Source organism: Aulonocara sp. 'chitande type north' Nkhata Bay, linkage group LG3 (genome assembly GCF_057382095.1).
Source record: "Aulonocara sp. 'chitande type north' Nkhata Bay isolate Kocher_YH1m ecotype deep benthic linkage group LG3, A_spYH_male_GT1.1, whole genome shotgun sequence".
NCBI classification, from domain to species: domain Eukaryota; kingdom Metazoa; phylum Chordata; class Actinopteri; order Cichliformes; family Cichlidae; genus Aulonocara; species Aulonocara sp. 'chitande type north' Nkhata Bay.
In genome coordinates, this window is record NC_141346.1 from 77225612 (window position 1) to 77250656 (window position 25045).

Consider the following 25045-nt stretch of genomic DNA (forward strand, 5'->3'; position numbering starts at 1 on the left):
AATGAGGGCGCACATGCTTCCACGCCCACTGGTGACTGCACACATCCTTTCAAGGAAGCATTTCATTCATCCCTAACAAATGGAAGAAAACACTGTGCAGCGTGTTCAGGTTTGAACGTGGCCCTGGCCTCTCTCTGCATCCACCTGGCACATGCAACACACATCCACTCCCTGCTGAACTGCTTGTATTTGATGTGTTGAAGTTTTGGTAAAGTTTGAATAAATTCCACTTTATTTATAGGAACATTTCATCTGTGGACTCCTGCTTCCCCTCTCCTTGAGCCAGTTTGTGACGGGAACATGACATAAGAAAAGTAATTTATCCCTTTTTGATTCTGTGTATCTGGCGCTCATCCAGTGAGTTCACACTTGGCAGAAACAGACTGAATTTGTCTGGAGAACTTTGGCTTCAGCCAAGTTAGATAAACACACTGTGTCTCTGTCAAAACAGCAGTGTAGTTGTGGCACCCCTGTGAGGGAATGACCACATGAATATTATTTTGTGTAAAACACTCATGTAACGGGACATTTTTCATTGCTATATGTATTTATTTTCAGTTTCTTTAAGAGGATAGAAAATCCATGTAACAGGGATTCATTTTATGTTAGAAAGCAGTGAGGGCGGAACTTTGGTGCTTGCTCCGGGGTTTCGGGGAGCAGTAAGTGGAGCCCACCTTCCGCTGCTTCCTCAGACACGTTCTGGAGGAAAGCAGAGACGCATCGTGTCTTCCTTACTCTGCTCTTCACCTGCTTTTACAGGTCGGTACACGGTGCTCGCACCGAAAATGTTGTTTATTGTCACCATGGTTACCCACGTTAATGTGAATGGGAGAGTTAAGGCGGTCCGCCAAAGTTATTTATATGTAAACACGGGAGAAAACCAGAGGAGTGTCCCGCGCGACCGCACCGCGAGCCCGCTCGTTAGGTGGAGCGCTCGTGAAGCAGAGTCAGTGCGCTCCTATGCTCTGTGCAAACGTGTTGTAATGCTCCAATCAAATCAGTTCTGTGAGATGTGAATGTTAATAGTTCTGTTAAAGTGACTGAGTAGATTAGCTAGTGTAACACAAGCACTCTGAGCAACTCTGTGTAGCTAACAGAGGCATTCATGGGTTGATTAAACAAGCTGTGTTTCATGATGCACTAAATAGTGATTTTGCCAGTAAATTACTGGAGGGAACAAATGTAATGTATTTACCAATGCTGTTATTGAATAGAACTGTTTAGCCAGTAAGACACTGCAGAAGACAATGTGATGTGTTTATTGATATGATAAAAGGATGTAGCTGTTATGGAAAGAAGTGTGAACTTGAGAAACTGAACCAGTTAAAAAGAGTATATTTCACTGATGTTGTGAAATAAGTAAATGTAATTGATGTGAATGAGGAACCAGCTGAACAGTATATTGAAAGCTCATGTTTAGTGTTTTATAGCATTTATTTGTGTGAAATAAATCAGACTCAGACACGTTCTGGAGGAAAGCAGAGACGCATCGTGTCTTCCTTACTCTGCTCTTCACCTGCTTTTACAGGTAACATATTTGTCATCGAGGTCTTCATCCTTGGGACCCGTAACATAGTAACTTCTTCATTGTTATACTTCTATAGTTTTCCCATTTTGTGAGCTGTGGATGTGGAAAGTGTCTCAGTGACACATCCACATGAAAACGGCGTTACCTTCGTTCATTTGCACGTCAAATGAACGAGCTGTTTGGACTTTAACGTCACAGCTGATGCTTCGATACTCGAACTCAAGAGTTCAGCTTCCACTCAGAGGTACAAGTACACACAGCAAAGATAAACGTGTACACAAGGTGGAACCCACAAGTGCACAGCTCCAACCAGAGATGGGAAGTAATCCGATTACTTTTTTCAAGAAACGAGTAAAGTGAGGGATTACTATTGCAAAAAAGGTAATTAGATTACTGTTACTTTCCCGTAAGCACGCTGCGTTACTGCGTTACTAAAACCGCAGCTGTGTGCAGATGAACAATGGATAATCTATCGAGTGTGGAGAGAGTGTGAGCGTGCAGCGTTTAAAGCGTGGAAGCACTGACCTTACTTTGAGTTTGACTCTGTAAAAAGTGACAAAAACATTAGCGTCCGCTGTTCACTGCGTGGGAAGACAACATGCTCACTCACTATGTGTTAATGGGCACGCTTATTTATAACTTTGATAAAATGTCATAAAAATAATTCCATGCCAGCTCACCATTGGTGATCAGGTAGTTTCTGTTCCAGTTCCAGTCCCATAAATCATGAAGCTTGCTGCCAGAAAAGCTTCAAATCTCCTTTGAAAGCTGTTTGTGGTCTTGATTGTGGGAGCTTCAGTTGTCTGACTCCAGCTGCCACACAGTGCTCACTGATATCATTTGCAAAAACCCCAGTGTGACAATATTTATCAGTGAAGCAGAAATCAGGAAGTCACGACTTTTCTTTGAACATTTGCTAAGGCTAAGCTGTGCTTTCTACCACAGTTGGGAATTTCCTGGTTTACAACAAATTATTGTGTCAACACCGCATAAGATTTCAAACTACAGGAAAATCACTGGAGTTATAAGAGGCAGACAACGACACACACACCACATGCATGCTGTTGCTATTTATTGTGGATTAACCTGTCAAGGGCAAGAACAAAATAATTCTGCCTCAAATACAGGAAATCATAGCTTTCCTGTATTTCCTCCATTGTTGGCATGCTGGTTAGTGCTGTTGCTCCACAGTAAGAAGGTCCTGGGCTAAATTATCCATGAATGTAAACGGCTGTGTGTTTCTATCTGATAGACTGGTGAGCTGTCCAGGGTGTACCCTGCCTGGTAACCTATCACTTCAGGGTTATTTCCCAGCCCTGCTGCAACCAGGATAGAGATAGGAGGATGGTAGTTGTTGTAGACCCATTCAATTTCAATTGAAGGATTAAAATGTTCCAGGAGCTCAACTTACTCCATCTGAACATGTTTCAATCGTGTTTTATGAACACAACATGCAGCTTTACTGAATATGAAAAGGTTGTGTTGATTTAACTCAGTTGTTTAAGTTTCTGCCAAAGCAAAACCTTTGTGTGCAACCAGTGTCCACTATTGAATCAAGTAAATCCAACATGTTTTTGTCAGTGCAAAAGGAGTTACGGTGCCTGTATTCCTGCACAATATTGTCCCGGGAGGGAGGAAAACTTTCTGGTGAAGTTTTGGTTGATTTTTGGGTTTTGCTTGACACTAGGTTGATTTTATCAGTGAGGTTTGGATTGTTTTCTTTCTCTAAGAGAGAGAAAGATGGTTTTATGCTTGGACATGTTTGCAATGGGCCCCAGTATTTGTTACTTTATTAGTATTTTATTGGTTGCATTTGTTTGTGCTTTTGTTACAGTGCACTGAGATAAGAACATCTGAGAGGTGTGATCCACCGGTGGTGATATTTTGGTATTTTGTGAGTTCCCGATTTAACAAATCAGCTCTTTAATCCAGACCTGAGAGGTTGAACTTTAAAGCGCTATAAAATATTCTTACTGGAAACAGTGGCAAAGTGTTTTTCTCCATGATTATAATGGGCTTGGGAGAAATTCACTGATATGTGACATTGATCACATGAGAAGTCCTGAGCCTAAAAGGATTGCAGCGAGTCAATCCAGTCCAAAAACAAGGAGCTGTTTTCCTTTAAAATGATGACGTCATCTTGCTGGTGATGGAGCCTCGAATAGGCTGCGCGTGAGACTCCATTATCAGCAATATCTGGTATGAATGTGTGTGGATGTATGCATGTGACTGGACTGTGATGGACTGATGACTAAAAGTTTAACTGACTTGATACTGAGACAAAAACGGTGCCGACTTTAGGATTAGTGAATGTCCACAACAATTCACCCAGCCTGTAGAAGAAGGGTGGAGGTTTTGTCTTGCTTTGTTTGTGCAGGAGCAGAAGGATGACAGAGACTAAAGGGGGAGGCTGTAGCTTCACATGAGTGTGAGCTGCAGACTGAACCCTTTGGTTGCTAATGTTGAGTCACTGATGTTTGCATTAAGAAAATTGTGTTTTATTAGCTGTGTTTTAATTAAGGTATCACATTATATTGTTGGGAATGTTAAATGCTAAAGTGAAGAAAAGCTTTGATTTCACTCATGACTGAACATGTTATTATTAACCATAGCAGGCCACTGTAAAGAGTCAATTAACTGTTATAGAGGAAAAAAAGGCCAAAAACTCTGTTAATACCTATGAATAACAGGCAATGATAGACTTGTCACATTCAAAATAGAGATATGTAATAACAAACACGGGTCCGTGTCATTTAGGTTCTCCATTGAAATAGTCAATCATTTAGAAAAGTAGAATATATATATATATATATATATGTCTCAACGCTGTTTCTCAATAATATTAAAAACCTAAAAACTATTGTTGTGGAAGATAGAAGTCACTGTGACAGCCCTCTGACTGTGGAGGACGTTTGTAATCCTATTTCTGCACTTAAGGCCAACAAATCTCCCGGCACAGGTGGTTTAACTGCAGAGTTTTATGAATCATTTTCTAATCTCCTGGCTCCGTTCTTACTGCAGCTTTTCATAGGAAGTGTAGAGAATAACATCCTCCCTCCTACTCTTACTCAGGGTCTCATAACACTTATTCCAAAGCCAAACAAAGACTTACTTCTTATTGATAATTGGAGACCCATCTGTCTGCTCAATGATGACTATGAGATTATGGCTTTAGTACTTGCTAACAGAATGAAAGAGTTCTTGGACACAATTATCGATGAGACACAATCAGGCTTTATGAGAAACAGACACCTTTCTAAGAACATGAGACTGGTTTTAGATCTACTTGATTACTCTGATTTGGTATCTGACTATAGCTTCATTCTCTTCCTGGATTTTTTAAAGGCTTTTGATACAATTGAACATCAATTTATTTTCCACTCTTTGGAAAAATTTGGCATTTTTCTGTAAAGCTATCAAAACCTTGTACACGAATGGCAATAGCTCAATTAAAACGATTAAGACTCCACCCCGAGATTTGACCTGTTATACAAGGAATCAGCACAGCTGATAAGGAGCTCATCATCAGCCAGCTAGCTGATGACACCACACTCTTCTTGAAGAATGCAAATCAAATCCGTCCAGCCCTTAGTGTTATTAGTGATTTCTCTGAGGCATCTGCTTTATGTCGAAATCTAAAAAAAATGTGAATTACTAGCAATTAAAGGCTGCACTGCAAATGCTCTCTGTAACATTTCTGTTAAACAAGAAGTCACATATCCAGGACTGTTAATATCCAAAGACCAAAAGTCAAGATGCTCGTCAAACTTGTCAAACAGTGTTGGGGAATTCTCAATGGTGCTTGGTGCCATACCCTCAGGGACTTTAATGTTATATAAAAACACTGACAGCTCAATATCTGCCTCAGTCACTCTCCCTGATCCAGCTGAGTCAGCAGTGGGAAAAATCTGCTTTTCACAGGAACTTGGTAACAGCAATAAGAGAATACGTAGTTTATTATGGCGGGGAGTCTCTGGCTGGCTGCAGCGGCATCTAATAACCAACTCGCAAAACAAAATAAAAACAACACAACAAACAGATATTATGATACAGACTTATAATCTGCACCGATGTTTTTTCTAAATTATATAAAGTGAGCGCGAGAGCCCTCGGTGCGCCTGCGCGCTGCTGAAGTCAAAGTAAACTTTATTGTCAAAGGAGCTTGCATAGAAAAGCGTCTGGACTTCTTTAAGTTACTTGAAGACGTTTCACCTCTCATCCGAGAAGCTTCTTCTTTTGTCCCTCTGTGGGGGGTCACTCCCACTAGGTTTATATCTGGGACTCTCCTCCATTTGACCTTAGAACTGAAGAAGCTTCTCGGATGAGAGGTGAAACGTCTTCAAGTAACTTAAAGAAGACCAGACGCTTTTCTATAAAAGCTCCTTTGACTACGATGATCTGGATGACTGAGAACCTTCACAGACATAAACTTTATTGTCATCTCCGCTACAGACAGTCCAGCATATCCGGTTGTTCAGTCTGACGTCACTAGCCGTGTCTGGGCCTAAACTCCGCTGCAGGTCCATATATCAAACGATCACTATGGCATTACTGAGAGTTGAAAAACTGTCTAAAGTCTTTCATCTTTAATAAAATGATCAGCGTTCTGCTCTACCAGGTGTAACAATTGAGTTTAACATCCAGGCATCCATGAAAACGGAATTTATGACATTTAACGGAGTTAGAAGTTAGCAGGGAGTTAGCTCGCTAGCTTCTATCTAAATACAATATAGCATGTCCTGACTGTGGGGTTTTGGAAACAAATTAAAACGTACAACTCTGTTATCACTTCCAGCATAAATGAAGACAGAAAACTAAACAGCAGTGACGTTTGTAGGGTTACTGAAGTTGGGCTAGCTGATATATAATGATGTGCTACGTGACCGCTAGCGACACTGCTATGTTAGCATAATATAAACAAGCTAACTTTTTTTTCCACTCGATAAAAGTTAACGTGAGTGTTCTCGGTGGTCAGGAACAAATGTAATCGCATGGCAGGATGCTGTAAAAGGACCAAACTTCAGCCAGGAGAACAACTGAGATAATCTATCCACAATACGAGATTAGTCATTCATATACTGCTGCATGGGCTGGGCTGTAGTTACATCCTAAGGTTTTAAAAACTGAGCTTAAATAAATGATTAGCTGTAATAAAAGCCGAGGGAGGTCAATAGTGATCGCTGACTGTTTTAGGAGCTTTTTGAGATCAAATAGAAGAAAATACATAACATTAAACATGTTAACAACACAAAAGCCATATTAAACGCAGACTACTTTAGGCCCGGAAGTAGGATTCGTCTTGTCATCACTGAACAACCGGATAGAGAGACGAGACGACGAGGCTGCAGTTACAGCGGTGCAAGTAAACAAACAATAAATATAAGAAGAGTAAGAAAATAAATCTACACTTTAGGACTCGGGGTAAAGGATCAATAACAATTTAATTTATAATTTACAGTTTGATGATTTAAAGTCTCACACAACCCGTCAAAAGGGGCGGGGCCGGCTGCTTCCAAGTAGAGCACATTTCATTTATAATGATGTAAATCCAAGCCCATCATGGATTCACGATCTGAATCCTGGGTTGTGTGAAATCCCAGAAATCAACCTTAGACAAAGTGAATCTGTGAACTAAGGTGTAGGTCTGTTAGGTTAATTGTGCTGATCCTCGGGTTGGGGGATTTGTGTTTGTACTGGAGCGCAAAATTCAAACCAATGGAAGATGGACAACAAAAGTTCAAAGCCATCAGGTGCTCAGTTTATGTATTTATTTTTGGCCTACATCAGTAAGAAATGCCAAATTATATACACAAAGTTACAGGAATCACCACTCCTGTTATTCAGTCTTTTCTCTGCAAATGAACATTTTCAGCCAATATAGGTAATACATCAACAATGCTGCCGTGGCTAAGTTAGGAATATTTATAATGTCATTTCCAAAACTTGCATGTGATCTGCAATTTGTAGCAGATCTACTGACTGTCACAGAGCAGCTGGAGCAGTCTCAAATGCAGGTCAGTCCACTGCTGCCCCCTGTGGCCAAGTGCCATAGCTACTGCTGGATGAACTCGTGACACATCTGCACCTGTTTCTATGAACACATTGAGTCTGAGTGGCTGCACTTACACTGGTGCATTCAAACATATTGAAAGATGCCAGCAATGTGGATTGTCAAGACTCAAACCAATCCACATTGCTGGCGTTGCATCTTTCAATGGCAGCAATGGCAGGTATCAGTGCTCAAACCTTTTGTGTTTGTTTCCAACAAGTTGCCCACCTCGGGAAACAAAAATGTGTTCTTTTACTTGTCAGATGAACATATGAGACACTTTGACTCTTCAGTGCAGTGTGGAGCCTAACAAAGATCTGTTTTGTGTCCCAGCTGATCAGCAGGAGGAGGAGAGTCTGACGGAGCAGCAGAGGAACATTTTCAGCTACTTGGACTCAGCTCAGCCACTACAGAGGAAACAATGAGCTCAACACAGAAGGTGACAGACAGAGCAGGACCATATGACCAAAGATATTTATCACCATATACATTTGAACATTTGCCATAACGATGTAGCTGACGATAGAATTGACACCAGATAAAATACTTTACAGCTGCACAACTTTATTAAAAACCCATCAATGTATTTTCACTGAAACAAGCAGCTGTTGTTTATGTGCATTAAAGTTATATAAAAATGTAACAGTGCAAATGCAAATTCCTCGCTGACAGTTTAACCAAAAGGCGTTTCCAGTGGAAACTGGCCGACACATCCTGAGCATAACCATGTATAATATCCACTAAACTTCAGAAGAGGTTATACAGTCGTGGCCAAAAGGTTTGAGAATTGCATAAATATTGGAACCTGGAGAAGTTGCTGCTTAAGTTTTTATAATAGCATTTTGCCTGCACTCCAGAATGTTATGAGGAGTGATCAGATGAACTGCATCGTCCTTCTTTGCCATGAAAACGAACTTAATCCCCAAAAAGCCTTACCACTGCATTTCATTGCTGTCATCAAAGGACCTGCTGAGACCATTTCAGTGATCGTCTTCTTAACTCAGGTGAGAATGTTGGCGAGCACGAGGCTGGAGATCATCATGGCTGTATCCCGATTCAGGTTCTGCAGCTTTAAAGTCCTCAAGGGCCGCGTACTCAAAGACCGCTAAGGCCGAAGTGCGAGGCTCGTAGGCTCGTGAAATGGGACGTCTAGCCTCCGTCGCGCTGCCCAGGTTGCCTAGCAACCATGATACTAACAGCTGGAAACGTTTCATACAGCTTTGTTTGACAGAAATGAAGGAGAACATATTTAGTTCATTTGTTTCTACATGAGCTCTGTGTGATTTGATGAGTATCTGAGGCTGAGACCACAGGACTGTGAAACATGATTGTTGGGCTTCATTTCTGTGCTGAACAGTCGTTTAAGATTAGCTGTAAATAACAATTAGCTGATGTTGTTCATGAGACTAAAGTCAGTGTAAATATGATATGGCCAATATTATAGTTATCATATTAATCACTTCACTCACAGACAAGTATCTGTGACAGTGTGTATACAGATGTATCATATCTATGTATCATGTCTCAGTTATGTGTGCCTTTACTGTATTTAACACATACATAAGGCGCACTGGATCATAGGGCGCATACAAGTACCGTATGCGTATTTAAAAATAAAGCAGGAGCAAACCTGAGTTCGGTACTCACATTTTTATTACCAGTAATCGTCATCATCAACAACACACAAGCATACAAGTGTGCGTATTTAAAAATAAAGCAGGAGCAAAACAAAGTTTGGTACTCACATTTTTATCATCAATCAAACCCATCGAAGTCCTCATCCTCTGTGTCTGAATTGAACAGCTGCGCTAAATCTCCATCAAACATGCCAGGTTCACTTTCTTCACTGTCAGAGTCACTTTCCGTGCCGTGCGGCTCCTCGGAAACGATGCCGGCTTTTGCGAAAGCTCGAACAACAGAGCCAGCAGCCATGTTAGCCCAAGCATCTACAATCCATTGGCAAATTGTGGCGTAACTCGCCCGGCGCTGCCTTCCACTCTTGGTGAAACTGTGGTCTCCATCGGTCATCCATCGCTCCCAGGCCGCTCGCAGCCTTACTTTGAACGGGCGGTTCACACCGATGTCCAGCGGTTGGAGTTCCTTTGTCAGGCCTCCCGGAATGACAGCAAGCTCACAGTTCATTTGTTTCACTAGTTTTTTCACATCGGCTGTGAGGTGGGCACGCATAGAGTCACAGATCAACAGCGATGGTGATGCGTGGAAAAAACCACCTGGTCTCCTTACATACACCTCCCTCAGCCAGTCTTTCATCATTTCCTCATCCATCCAGCCCTTTTCATTTGCCTTAATGATGATTCCTGCTGGAAACTTCTCTTTAGGCAAAGTCTTTTGCTTAAAAATCACCATAGGCGGCAGTTTCTGTCCATTAGCATGGCAGCCAAGCACAACAGTAAAAGAAGACTTTTCATACCCCGTTGTGCGTATCGCTACCGTGCTGGTCCCCTTCTTCTCCACAGTGTGACTCACCGGGATGTCAAAAGTGAGCGGGACCTCGTCCATGTTTGTGATGTGGCTGGGCTGGATGTGTTTGTCGCCGATGTGTTTGCTGCAGTAGGAGCAGAAGATGGCCAGCTTTTCCTTATAATCCGCTGGAAGTTGCTGCGCTACCGTAGTCCTGGTCCGGATGGAAAAATGGCACCGTTTCATCAAACGAAAGCACCAAGACGGGCCTCCTTGGAAATGTTCAATGTTCATCTCTTCAGCTAGTGAAACTGCTTTTAGCCGAATGGTGACCGTCGAAACGCTTCTCCCGCTCGTTCTTTGCTCGATGATCCACCGCTCGAGTCTTTCCTCCAACTCGGGCCTCCTCGCCTTATGTCCGCGGAAACTCAGCTGCGTTTTCTTGACCTGCCGGAGCTTGTTTTCTAGCTTCCTCCATTTGCAAACCATCGATTTGTTAATCTTAAATTCTCTCGCCGCTGCTCGATTTCCATGTTCCTCCGCGTAGCTGATGGCCTTCAGTTTAAACTGTGCTTCGCAAGCGTGTCTCTTTGGCATTTTCAGGGTTGTTAAAACAACGATGTTCTGCATAATGCACATACCTGTTCTTTTATACAGGTATAAAAGAACAGGTATAGGGCGCACTGCGCTATAGTAGGGCGCACTGCGCTATAGTAGGGCGCACTGCGCTATAGTAGGGCGCACTGCGCTATAGGGCGCGCCGTACTTTTTGAAGAAAATCTAAGACTTTTAAGTGCGCCTTATGGTCGTGAAAATACGGTATGTGTAAAAAGCAAACGTAGGAGCTGTGATAACTGTCTTCTTTTTTTTTCTTTTTTTTTGTCCCGTTTGGATCTATAGCCATCAGAATTGTTGTCTTGAGGCCAAGAAAGATGCCAAGCGGATTTATTTTACCAAGTGGATCATCATTGAATTAAGATGGCGCCGGTGAGGTCGGCTGCCGTCACGACTGCTCCGACCACTTTTTCTTTGTCTTTGTTTTTTTAAGTTAGTTTTCAGCGTTTCTAAATCGGCAAAATCATCACCATTGGGTACATTAGGTATGACAGTGACACTCTTGTTTCTATTGGTTTACAATGTACTCACAATTCGATGTTTTTAACTCCGGATCCGAGCTGGCCGAGTGAGATCTCGAGGGAGAACAAAGGGAAGCGGCGGCGGCCTAGAGGGAAGCGAGCCGGCGTCAGGAACAGGCTGAGAGCTCGTGCACACCTCTGCCTAGCATCCTGCTCGCCAACGTCCAGTCACTGGAGAACAAGCTTGACGACCTCAGGGCCAGGATAAAGTTCCAGAGAGACATTCGGGACTGCAATCTCCTCTGCTTCACCGAGACATGGCTGAACCCAGAGGTGCCGGACCACGCCATCCAGCCGGCCGAGTTCTTCTCGGTTCACCGCATGGACAGGACACGGGACTCGGGGAAGTCAAGGGGAGGCGGCGTGTGTTTAATGGTGAACAACAACTGGTGCAACAGTGCGAACGTTGTTCCTCTCACACGCTCCTGCACACCAAATCTGGAACTACTGTCCATCATGTGTCGTCCTTTTTATCTACCTCGGGAATTTACATCGGTCATCGTAAGTGCCGTTTATATTCCACCACAAGCGGACACGGTCACCGCCTTATGCGAGCTGCATGAGGCACTCACACAGCACCAGACACAACACCGGGACGCTGCGCTTATTGTGACGGGGGACTTTAATAGCGCCAACCTCAAACGCGCAGCGCCGAACATTTATCAACACATCACCTGCCCCACCAGGGGTGAAAGGACACTGGACCACTGCTACACTACGGTCAAGGACGGCTACAAGGCACAATCCCGCCCCCCGTTTGGCAAATCTGATCACGCCGCCATCTTCCTCATGCCAAAATACAAACAAAGGCTGAAACAGGAAGTTCCGGTTCAGAGGAAGGTCGCGCGCTGGACGGATCAATCGGTGGCCGCGTTACAGGACGCACTCGATGACGCAGACTGGGGCATGTTCAGAAACAGCTCCGACGATGACGTCAACGTGTTTACGGAAGCGGTTGTGGGATTCATCGGGAAACTAGCGGATGATACCGTGGAGACAAAGACTATCACAACGTTTCCCAACCAGAAGCCGTGGGTGGACAAAACCATCCGCGACGCTCTGAGATCCCGCACCGCTGCCTACAACACGGGACTCATGACGGGGGACATGGACCCGTACAAAGCCGCGTCATATAACGTGCGGAGGGCGGTGAAAGAGGCGAAGCAGCGCTACGGGAGGAAACTAGAGTCACAACTCCAACAGAGTGACTCTAGGAGCCTGTGGCGGGGACTAAGGACAATAACGGACTATAAAGCACCAACAACCGGTATGACGAACGCGGCCGTGACTCTGGCAGACGAGCTGAACACTTTCTATGCTCGCTTCGAGGCTGCAGCTAAGGTCTCCAACAATGCTTGTGTTAGCGGCGCTAACGGCTGCAGACAGGAAGATACTGCCAGCACCGGAAACGTGCTCGTCATCTCCGAGCATGAAGTAAGGAGAGCCTTCAAGAGAGTGAACACCAGGAAAGCAGCAGGACCAGACGGCATCCCAGGTCGTATCCTCAGAGACTGCGCATACCAGCTAGCTCCTGTGTTCACTGAGATATTCAACATCTCTTTATCTCAGTCGGTGATCCCCACATGCTTCAAAGAGTCCATCATTGTTCCTGTCCCGAAGAAACCCCACCCTGCTTCTCTCAATGACTATCGCCCTGTAGCCCTCACCTCAGTAGTGATGAAGTGCTTTGAACGCCTGGTCAGAGACTTCATCATTTCTTCACTACCAGACACACTGGACCCACTACAGTTCGCTTACCGTCCAAATCGTTCCACAGACGATGCCATCTCTCATCTCCTCCACACATCACTCACTCACTTGGACACTAGAAGGGGGAATTATGTTAAAATGCTCTTCATAGACTACAGCTCTGCATTTAACACCATAATTCCCTCCACACTCACCACCAAGCTGGAGCATCTGGGACTCAGCTCATCTATGTGTCAGTGGATCTCCAACTTCCTAACTGGCAGACCACAGGCAGTAAGGATGGGCGGACATGTCTCAGCCTCCACCACTCTCAGCACTGGAGCCCCCCAGGGGTGTGTTCTGAGCCCCCTGCTGTACTCTTTGTACACATATGACTGTGTGGCCACTACCAGCTCCACCACCATCATCAAGTTTGCTGACGACACCGTCGTGGTGGGCCTGATCTCTGATAACAACGAGACGGCCTACCTGAAGGAGATTAGGAATCTGGAGAACTGGTGCCAGAGGAACAACCTCCTTCTAAACGTCAGTAAGACAAAGGAGCTGATAGTGGACTTCAGCACTAAGCAGGAGAGGAACTACCAGACCCCCGTCATCAACGAGTGCCCAGTGGAGAGAGTGGACAGCTTCAAATACCTCGGAGTTCACATCACGCAGGACCTGTCATGGTCCTGTCACATCAACACCGTGGTGAAAAAGGCCCGACAGCGTCTCTACCACCTCAGACGCTTGAGAGACTTCCAACTGCCCTCCAAGGTGCTCAGGAACTTTTACTCGTGCACCATAGAGAGCATCCTGGCGGGAAACATCTTAACCTGGTTCGGGAACAGCACCATGCAGGACAGACGAGCTCTACAGAGGGTTGTGCGGTCAGCTGAGCGCACCATCCGCTCCGAGCTCCCTGACCTGCACTCAATCTACAGCAGGCGGTGCTGGACCAAGGCCAGGAAGATGGTGAAGGACCTCAGCCATCCCAACAACAGACTGTTCTCTCTGTTGAGGTCAGGAAAGCGATTCCGCTCCCTGAAGACCAACACAGAGAGACTGAGGAGGAGCTTATTCCCGCAGGCGATACGGTCTCTCAATCACACCACCACACAGTCCTGACCCACACATACAGTTCTTACACACACACTGGACTTTCTGGACTTTGGTTTTGCACAACACTGGTCACTATATTCTTCATTTCCGGTTAATACTTGTACAGCTGCTGTTATTGTGTATATATTTATTTATATTTCTTCATACATTCTTATATAGTTCTATATTGTGTATTGTGTATTTTGTTGTACAGTTATTTTATTTTCAACTTTAATTTATATATTTTATCTTATTCTTCCCAGTTAAATTTACCCTTCATTCTAATTTGTGTTGTACAGTTATTTCATTTTTAACCTTAATTTATATTTTATTCCTTCCTAGTTAAATTTACCCTTTTTAATTTTTCATATTTATTTCCTATCTTATTCATAGCCTTTTCCTTTTTTGTTTTCTTTAGGTCACGAGCAGTTGTCCAAGCATTTCACTACGTATCGTACTGTGTATGACTGTGTACGTGACAAATAAAATTTGAATTTGAATTTCATGGCCTTGCCATATTGGTCCATTTGATTGACCTTTATTATAATTATGAATTTATTTTATTTTCAGTTGCAAACGGGACAGACATAACTGTGGGATAGGACAGGGGGAAAGAATGAAAGAAAGAGGGGGAGAGAAAGAAAGAAAACCAAAGGGGAGAAGAGACGGTGAGAAGGGGGGGAAGAGAGAAAAAAAACAAACAAAAAACAAACAAAAAAAACTCCTGGGTCACCTGTATGGAGAAAAAAAAAACAGAGGAGACAGCAAACAACAAAGAGCAACATAATAATAGAAAAAAAAGCACCATCACAATAAACTAGCTAGCCATAGATATCAATAGTTACTAAATAATAAACGATATTGTGCAACACTCAAGATAGACAGCGCACAGTGTGCTTTGAGGCAGCAGCCAAGAAAGCTGTAGTCCGCGTCTGTGTATACCCATGTGTGCATACCTGTGTGGATCAACATGCTTGCATTCCAAAGGTTTCTCCATGTAATGATCTGCTAGGGAGTGTGGGGGGGCCACAGCCCTGTCCTTTATGGTATCAAGCAGGTATGGAGGAGATCAAAACTCCAGACATCCAGAGGCCCCCAGAACACAAGAGACCAAGGAAGACCCACAGAGGGGAAGCTGTGCCACTGTCCCAGTAAGAGCTAAGGAGAGTCCCAGATGAGGGCTCATTCAGCAGCCGCGGAGCAGAAGCCAGGGGGAGTTGCAGTGACGCGCCCGTGAGCTCCGCCGGCAGCCAGCTGTGCTTGAGTGACTGAGCCCCAGGCCGAGAGGCCGGGGGCACCCCACCTCTGAAATGGCCCGAGCGAGCCCCAATAAGCGGCCGCCAAGGAGTGAGCCGGTGTGTACCCGGATGCCCACCCCCAGATACAAAGAACCACCAACGCACCGACACCCGAGGGAGTCCGCCACCGGCAGGGGAAGTGGGGTGATAACTGTGGTGTGATAACTGTGTCTGATAGAATGAAGAGTAGACTGATATATGAAATATTCCTTTATTGGGTGAGAAAATCAGACCATGTCATAACTGCTGTAAGTCACACAGAATAGATATCAGAGCCTTAAACAGGCTGACTTCTGCTAAATGGGTCAAACTGGGCAGAAAGTATACAAACACATAACATCCTTATAGAATATGATGTAACACTATAGATCAACTTACCTCAGAATATATAAAGCATATAAACAGTTACAGCAATATGATGCAACAAACACAGCAGCTACTGATCCAAAATACTCAAAGCTTCATAGAACTGAAACCAACATTTATTTTTAGCTCCATTCTGCTGCTGATACAGACTTTAGGTTTCTGAACATTAAACTTGTTGCTGCCTTTCATAGTGTGTAACTTGAAGGCCCTGAGTACTTTCTCCCACACTGAAAACACTGGGCTGATCACATTATTTGAACATTACCTAATAAGACTGATTCAGCACAGACAGTTATGTTAAACTTTCCTAGCAGTCCTTCACAAACAGGGAACAGTCTGTCTATTCCCTCCATCTGTCAGCTGCTGCTGGCTCTTCCTCCTCCTCTTCCTCACACACTGCTGAGTTTGTCCTGGTGGATCATCAGGGCTGCAAAGCCTCACAGATGATGTGCAGCAGTGGCTCCCTCAGTCTGTCCTCACTCTGGACACTTGCAGTCGTCACACATGGAAATCAAATGTGTGATAAGCTGCAGGATTCAAACACAAGTGTAACTTATAAACACATGTTCATACTTTTATTCCACAATCAGAGAGAAAGAAACAGAGAGAGAGTGCAGGACAGACAGACAGGTGACAGTCTCAGGTGTACACACTGCTACACAACAGCACCAGAGAAGCAGGATTTAGTGTTTGTGTTATTACGAGTGTAAACAAGAAGAGTTCCAGATGGTGCAGTGGACACATGTGTGACTGCTGTGATTAAAGCATCTTTCTTTCAGCTTAACGAGTGAACCGTCAGCTCGTTCAAACACACGTTAAAGTGCGTTTGGCTCGACACCACCGAACAGAGGCAGCAATATAACACAGCTAACATTAACAGTGCAGTGGATCCTGCTTGTGCCGTGATGTTCAGGACTGCAAACCGAGCAGCATCACTGACTTTCAGCTTGTTGTGTTTGTGGATATATGACTGACTTTAATTATCCACAAAATCATCACATTCTCTGTCAGATGAAGGTCGACTATTGAACGGCGTATATTTTAAAGGCTTTAAAACCAAGTTAACGCTGAAAGTACAAACATCACTAATGTCACATAACTCTGCCGACAAGGCATAGCTATGGCTATGAAATGCTCTTTGTGTATCACTTCTTCATTATGAAAGATGTCATTAATGCACTAGTAATGTCTCATCTGGAGTATTGTTCAATCATTTGGTCAGCAGCTAATAAGACAGATCTTAACAGACTTCAGTTAGTCCAGAATAAGGCGTCCAGATTAGTGTGAAGATGTTCATACTATACTAATATTGATCAAATGCATAATAACCTTTCTTGGCTTCCTGTACAGGCTAAAATATTCTATGGCTTACTTGTAGTTCTAAAGAAAGCAATTCTGTTAAACACACCACATTTATTCTGCTCAGCTGCAGTATCCAGATGAAATACATCATCATATTACACAGTTTTCAACAAGCTGCAATTTAGTAAATGCTCGAGTTAAAAGTAACGTTTTGTAAAACTGTTACATTTAGAGCAACTTTTAAGTGGAATAAGTTGCCTTAAAAAATTAGAGAATTATTCAAAACTTCAATGAACACTTAAAAGCCGATTTACAGAGCTTTTAGTTGTTGTAAATATTGTAAGACACGATTTGTTTTTGAAATTTGTGTAATGTGCCTCAATGTTATTGATATTATTATTATTATTATTGATTGCTTATATTTGAACAATTGTGAAACCTCACTGTGGATGTAAGAGTGAAATTATGTGGATATCTTGAATCCACTTTATTGTGTAATATTTTATGTGAGTATTTGACGGAAGACGAGCAACATCTGTTGTGGAAGCTAACGGGGTTCCTTTAGAATAAACAAACATAGGATTTATTATCACTGAATAATTCTGTATAAATCTATACAAATTATAGAAATATGTAATAGGAAACAACAAAATAATCTAAATTATAAAATAATGTGTGTGTGTGTGTGTGTGTGTGTGTGTGTGTGTGTGCATGATTTTAGTGTTTGAACAGTCATGAATTATCTTTAACAGCAGGTTGGATGTAATGTGTTAGAACTACCAGCAGGTGGGGATAAGAGACCTTTAAGGTGTTTGGTGCCACGCTCCACCTTCAGGTTTAAAACTAGTGTTAATGGAGTTTGAAGGTTGAGTTTGTTCCACGACTGCATTTCACTCACTGCCTCTGTTTGTATCTCTGTCACTGCAGGACCAACATGGAGCCAGAAGTCAGCGCTCTCAGGAGGCCGACAAACCTCACAGAGGAAAGGGAGAGAAAAAACACACCTGTGACGAGTGTGGGAAGGGTTTTACTGTGAGGGCTAAACTAAAACGGCATCAGGTCATCCACACTGGAGAGAGACCGTTCAGCTGTGACTTGTGTGGAAAGTCTTTTTCCTTGAAGGGTTCCCTAAAACAACACCAACTCATCCACAGTGGAGTTAAAGCGTACAGCTGTGATCAGTGTGGCAGAGCTTTTACTCGCAGTAGCCACTTACAGAGTCATCTAGTTACCCACTCTGGAATTAAGCCATACAGCTGTGATCAGTGTGGCAGAGCTTTTACTGACAGTAGCACCTTACAGAAGCATCTAGTTACCCACTCTGGAATTAAGGCATACAGCTGTGACGAGTGTGGGATGGGTTTTACTGAGAAGGCTTCACTAAAACAGCATCAGGTCATCCACACTGGAGAGAGACCGTTCAGCTGTGACTTGTGTGGAAAGTCTTTTTCCTTGAAGCGTTACCTAAAAGAACACCAACTCATCCACAGTGGAGTTAAAGCGTACAGCTGTGATCAGTGTGGCAGAGCTTTTACTCGCAGTAGCAACTTACAGAGTCATCTAGTTACCCACTCTGGAATTAAGGCATACAGCTGTGACATCTGTGGAAAAACTTTCAGCCAGAGAGGGTACCGAAATACACACCTACGCATTCACACCAGACATGATGTGTACTGCTGTGAACAGTGTGGCAAAGAGTTTACAACAGACGCACAGTTACAACGACACATGTTTACCCACACTGAGGAGAGACCTTATCAATGTGACCTGTGTGATAAGACTTTTAAATCTCCACGTTACCTGAGAGAACACCAACAGATCCACACCAGAAAGAGACTCTACAAGTGCAGCTACTGTGAGGTATGTATTTATATTGTTATCTTGTCATTTTAGCCTGACTGTTTGGAACAACTCTGCTCATTAAACTGTGTTAGCATGTTAGCAATTCTACTGCATGGAAAAGCAGCTCTGAGTGATTATTCAGATTTTCCTTTCAGTTATGATTTTAGTATTACTGTAGTATTATGGTGGTAGTATTGTAGTTATTGCAGCCCAGTAAACTGAGTGTGTTAACTGAAACAGTCAAATGTAGTTGGACGTCTGCAGAGATGCTCTTTATTTCAGGCGACGTTCAGGATACAAATGTTGAAGGACTGACTTACACTGTCTTTGTGTCTTTGTTTAGAAGCAGAGCGACACAGATGGATCCAGTTCTCAACCCTGTCATCACTGTGGTGGTGGGAAAGACTTTCATTGTGACCTCTGTGGAAAAACTTTCAGTCGGCAAAATACCCTAAAAGTACATCAACGTAGACACACTGGAGACAAACTGAAATACTGCAAAGAATGTGGGAGAAGCTTCACCACATCAAGTGATTTAAAACAACATGAACTGATTCACAGTGGGGTTAAAAAGCACCTCTGTGATCAGTGTGGGTCATCCTTCACCACTGGAGGTCAGCTTAAATCACACAAACGAGTCCACACAGGAGAGAAACCACACAAGTGCAGACACTGTGAGAGAAGCTTCTCACAGTCAGGTCATCGTAACATTCATGAACGTGCACACATGGAAGGAAACTACAGTTGTGACCAGTGTGACAAGAGCTTCAGGAATCTCAGTTCATACTCTGCACACAAACGATCCCACGTTACTAATAAACTGTTTCACTGTTACCAATGTGCCCAAACATTCACCTCATTGTCTGCTCTGTGCAAACATCAGCGCGATCACTCAGGGCTGAAATCACTCCCATCACTGGATCACAGTGAATCTGAAGACACAGAAAGATCCTCTGGTTTCTGTGTCAGACTCAAAAAGCTTGAGATCAGGCTCCACAGAGTTCAGATAGAATCATTTAAACTTGTGTTGAACTGAACTGGTTGCTGGGCTGAACTTCTACATAATACAGATCTACATGGGATCTTCTTTTCTGTTGTTTTACTGAGTCAGTTTTGTCCTTTTTTCTCTGTCCTGGTTTTGCTCGTCTGTAAATGATTGAAACTCAGTCAAATAGTTCATTGTTCTCCAGCAAAACGTTTTGGAAACTCATGTTTAACCTTTAAAACTCTGACATGTTTTAGCACACAAGGCTTCATCGGGGAGTTCACTCATGATTGGACCATGAGAACAAAGGTTTGTAGTTCTTTCAAAGAGAGTCTTGGAGATGTTTGATGTTTCTGTTTTTCTGAAACCACCTGAAAGAAAAACTATTTTTCTTGCTTTATGTAGTGTGGAAGTTTTTAATGTTTCTTCATCTGTGATGTTCTTGAATGTGTTCACGTGAAGATGGTACAAATAAACTGGCCTTTCAGCTTTAGCTCCTAATTTATTCATTATTTATGGATGTAGCACAGCAGCCGTCTCTTGATTAACACATGGAGGGCTCGGGATCTGATGGTGTCGTCTCCCTAATTTGCCCACTCAGTAAATCTCACTCATGGCCAAGAAATTGAAATAAACCTTGTTTCCCTGCTGGATAGTGATCCACTGTAACTCTGCTCCTCCTTCCTGTTTAGGATTTCTGTGGCTGAAGTAAAATTCCCTCCATCCATCACTTATCCCAGCTAACCCAAAGTGAAATAAAGTTTTGCTGGTCTTAAAAAAGCATTACAATAATGGGCATTACCAATGCAAACTGAATGATACAGAAGATGAAAGAAGAGACTTTGATCAGTTAATAAAGCTCATGATCTGGATTCATTGTGGCTGCTACACAGATACTTCTGGGTCACTTCTCTCAGTTAGGAACCTTCCTCACCAAACTGACTGTTGGACCACACCCCTGGTTTCATGAGAAATTGTTTCAGCCATGATTTCTCTTCCTGTATTTCAGAGTAAAGACTGAAGTGACAAATGGAAGCATGTTTAAAAAACGCAATGTGAGAGAGACGTTGAGGTCCTTAGAAGTTACCCTGGGTTTTTCTGTCACCCTGCTAGATGTTACACACCTTGTTATTGGACTGATTTCTACTGCTGGACTACTCCTGCGGAGAGTAACAATACTCTTACTAATTAGCTTTCTGTATAATATTGGTGACGCTGAGCACGTTTCCAAGGCTACCGTCTGTCGGGCAGTCAGGAATGTTACAGTTGCACTGAAACGTCTCGTGTACTCGTTTGTGGTGTTCCCCGGTCATAGACCCACAAGATTTATCAAAGAGGGATGCCACAAAATTGCAGGTATCAGGATGACCAAAACTTAATTCATGATGTGGTGATACTTGAACTACTACTTAAATTTTACATTTATTTTCAGGGTTCCCAGGCGTGATTGGCTGTATAGATGGTACTCACATTCCAGTCATTGCTCCTTCAGTAAATGAAGGAGACTATGTGAACAGGAAGTCTTTCCACAGCATTAATGTACAGGTACATAGTTCCCTGTAGCATTTCAAACTAACAAATTATTTCATTATAGTAATGGATGCTAATTTGTGTTCTCTGCACTGTGAAGATCATATATGATGCTGCCAACATTATCACAAATGTGGAAGCCAAGTGGCCAGGCTCTGTCCATGACTCACAAATATTCCGTGAATGTACACTGAGCACAAAATTTGGACATGGTGAGTTGAGAATACTTTAAAATATATAAAGACCAATTGCTTCAGGGACATTTGAACTGAAGTGTATCCTTCTGTCTTAGGAGAGTTCACTGGCTACTTGCTTGGTGATAGGGGGTATCCATGTTTACCCTATTTGCTTACCCCTTACCCTGACCCTGAACCGGGCCCACAGCAGCGATATAATCTGGCTAATTGCAGGACAAGAGCCAGAATTGAAATGACTATCGGAATGCTTAAGGCCCGGTTCCAGTGCCTGCAAAGACTCAGGGTCACCCCAGAAAGGGCATGTGACATTATTGTGGCATGTGTGATTCTTCACAACATTGCCACAATTAGAGGAGAACAGTGTCCTTCTGAACCAGACATCAGCAGTGATCCAAACCATGAACATCCTGACCCTCCCACGGACATACAAGATGGAAGCGCAGTCAGAGACACCATATGTCACAATCATTTCTTTTGACCCATCACCTCAACATGTTGAAAGAAGAATAAACAGATTTTTTGTTCAACTGGCTTTATTGGTCGCCTGTGTTTCCTGTACACAAAGTATTAAAAGATGTAAACCTCATAAAGTGTCTCTGTTGCTTCCTCCTCTGTAACAGCTGTCAATGTTTCTTCATTATTTTCCTGTAGTAAAGAAATAGACAACATTGCTGTTCTACTGTAACCTCATATAATCTGTGGAGTATTACTCACAACTGCATGTTGGTCTGGCTCAACAGGAGGCTGCACCAGATGCAGTACACCATCACCATCAACTGATAGAATATGAGGTTTATACAGGTCACTTATAACTTACAAGGGACCAAATGGCAATTAACAAACATACCAATCACCTTACACTTCATTGTCATTATGCTCTCAAAGACAACCAAGACTGAGGGAAGGCAAAATCAGTCGGAAAATAACTTCACTACAAAATAATCCATTATGGTAAAGAGTTTATCAAATGAATGTGTCGCACTGCAAAGGTGACTGTGAAGAAAGGATGTATGCACATCATGTATTATTTTGAATTTACCCCCTATGTAGGCACTTGTGTCTTGCGGGGTTATTGACTCAGAGGATGTCCCCGCAGAGATGCCTTCGGCCACAGGGCGCCCACTGTTTTGGCTGAGGGCCAACTGCTGAGCCTCTGTGAGTGGTGGTGGTGGAGGACCCCCACCTGTTTTTCGGGCCTCCGCTTTTTTTCTGTTGGCTATAACAGGTCACATTTGAGCATACAGAGTAAGCAAATATGTACTTGTAATGTGCTCAGATAATTTCAATAAGTGCTTACAGAAAGAAAATTAATGTAGCCTCTAACTGCAATTGATTTACATCGGACAAACAGACCAAGCACTATGGCTCATAATACAATTACACCTTACCTGTTTGGACTATATTTTTATATTTCATTTTTACTTGCTGCCAGGAACGTTTGGGGCCTGTTGGGTTGCACCTGCGCTCACATCACATCACAAAATAAAATGTATAAAATAACAAATAAAATAACATATGATAAAATAACGTGTTAAATGGGTGGAAATCCCTAGATCAATGTTTATATTAACACTCACGCATTGACTCTGTCGGCTATGTTTTGCCATGCATGCTCCCTTTCTTTTGCAGCTGTGGCTGTGTTACTTTTTTCCGCGGAATTTGCATGTTATCGGCATATGCTGCCATCAGAATTTCGGCCTCAAGCGCTGTGAAATACATTGACCACGCCTTCTTTCCCTCCGTCTCCATGGTGACTCGCTTAATCTGTGCTCCGCTTATCAGGGCTTTATGTATCCTCGTCCGCGCGCTTCACTTGGGGTTAAAGCAACTCCGCGTTGACTGAACTAATTGTTATCAGCCTTTCTGAAACGGAATATTCTGAGTTGGACAGTTCGGGGTTACTCAACCGTGAGTGTCGTTTTTCACTCTGAGTTTTCCAAACCGGCTTCCTGAAACAGGGCCCAGACTAGGCGGGACTCATTTCACCAAAACACGAGCTTTTCCACCCACCAGTGTTTATCTGTGTGCTTATTTTAAAGAATTATTCCATCGTTATCAAATACGAAGCATTACCCGCACGTCGAGCCGTTTCTGCTGAGTCAGACACCAGTGCTCCCGTGTGCTGATTCTCGGGTCCATCTTAAACTGGTGTGTTTGCGAATGAACTTCGGTAAAACGTTACAACGTTACCGGGCGCGCAGAGGGTCTCGGAGGCGTGTCGTACCTGTCGGGTGGTCGCGGGCTCCTCGTTCCCGGTGGGTGAAGGTGTTTCTCCTTCAAGCGATGCTGGGGTGACCGGAGAAGAAGCCATGTCCCCCCGACATCACCTCTCACTAAGCACCGCTCCTACTGTGACTTTCCTCGGTGTCCTCCAGCTTGCAATACGCTGCCTGGCGCAGTTTGCACGGACGGTGGACCGGTTGCGTCGCTCGTTTCCTGCGCGATCAAAGTGAGTCTTCGGCTGCACAGTGCAGCCACTGTCCCTCCTCCGGCCGGCGGACTAGTCCAGGCGAGGCGGATGACGTTGTCCCGGGTCTCGCTCGCTCTCGCACATGCAGGACTTGGCCCAGTCTGTCTTCTTCTGCCTCACTCTGCGCTCTGCTTTTCACTTCATGTCTTTTTGTTTTGTAAGGTGGCTAACACGATCACTCCTCTTCTGCCTGCAGGACTCTGTGACTGCTCTGTGCTGTGGCAGCACACTCCAGCCTGATAGTTCATTTTACAGCTTTTGGCACTGCGACGCTCTCCTCGGCTCGACAGACACAATCTCACCATGTCGGCACAATATACTGAGTGCAATCCATAACATGATTTTATCTCACTGTAACTTTTAAATCGACCAAATGTTGCGTAAATGACGTGTCACGTGACTTGAGCACATGCACACCCCCTGTCCTCACAGCAGACATTCATCTTAGCCCCCCCCCCGTGTTTTGAGATCATTGCTGCAACAAAAAGTTGCCACAGATATTTCTACATGAAACGTACTGAATCAGTTGGCACATATTTAATATATATTAAATATAATATAATGTTGTTTTGTTGAGTGGCTGAAATAAAGCTGAATCGCATCACAGGAACGACACAGCCCTGTTCCTCCAGGCTGTTAACCTGTGAATCAGCAAACATGTGTGATTTATTGTCATTCATTTGCTGAACAAACTTTCCTCTGAACTTTGACCCTGAAAATTCAATTCCATTTTATTTATATAGCGCCAAATCACAACAAAAGTCGCCTCAAGGCGCTTCATAGGTACAGAGAAGAACCCAACAATCATATGACCCCCTATGAGCAGCACCCTAACCATGGATTGGAGAAGAATGTGAGATGGTAACAATGAGAGCTCAGGAGATGGCAAATACACTAGAAGAGCTACCTTTATATCACGCTGAGCTGAGGGTTTGTCAAGCCCAGCTCAGATTTTCAGGAGAAAGGTGATCTGAACCAAAAGCAGGAGGAGATCATCACTGCTGGACCGAAGGCTAAGAAGGAAGAGCTTCTGCTGTTTGCAGTGTATACTGCTGTGGATGCTGTATCGTGTGACATGCACAAGATGTTTTATGCAGACTGAACTCTTTCTTTGTAGTGTTTAGCTGGAGA

The 25045-nt window shown here is 43.5% G+C and overlaps 2 protein-coding genes and 1 long non-coding RNA gene across 3 annotated transcripts in view; all 3 read left to right on the forward strand.

Moving 5' to 3' along the window:
- Nucleotides 1-25045, forward strand: part of LOC147337073 (protein NLRC3-like) — a 96141-nt gene that overhangs the window by 27990 nt on the left and 43106 nt on the right. The window lies entirely within an intron of this gene.
- On the forward strand, nt 584-19775 carry LOC147337075 (uncharacterized). Its single transcript, XM_086285743.1, has 4 exons — nt 584-1528; nt 7911-8016; nt 17818-18750; nt 19076-19775. Exons 2-4 carry the CDS (start codon nt 7999-8001, stop codon nt 19766-19768), a joined length of 1644 nt encoding a protein of 547 aa, XP_086141869.1. The 5' UTR covers nt 584-1528; nt 7911-7998; the 3' UTR covers nt 19769-19775.
- LOC147337076 (uncharacterized) lies at nt 20432-21640 on the forward strand. The gene is made up of 3 exons (XR_015128663.1): nt 20432-21262; nt 21348-21459; nt 21540-21640. It is a non-coding gene; the product is annotated as an uncharacterized LOC147337076 (long non-coding RNA).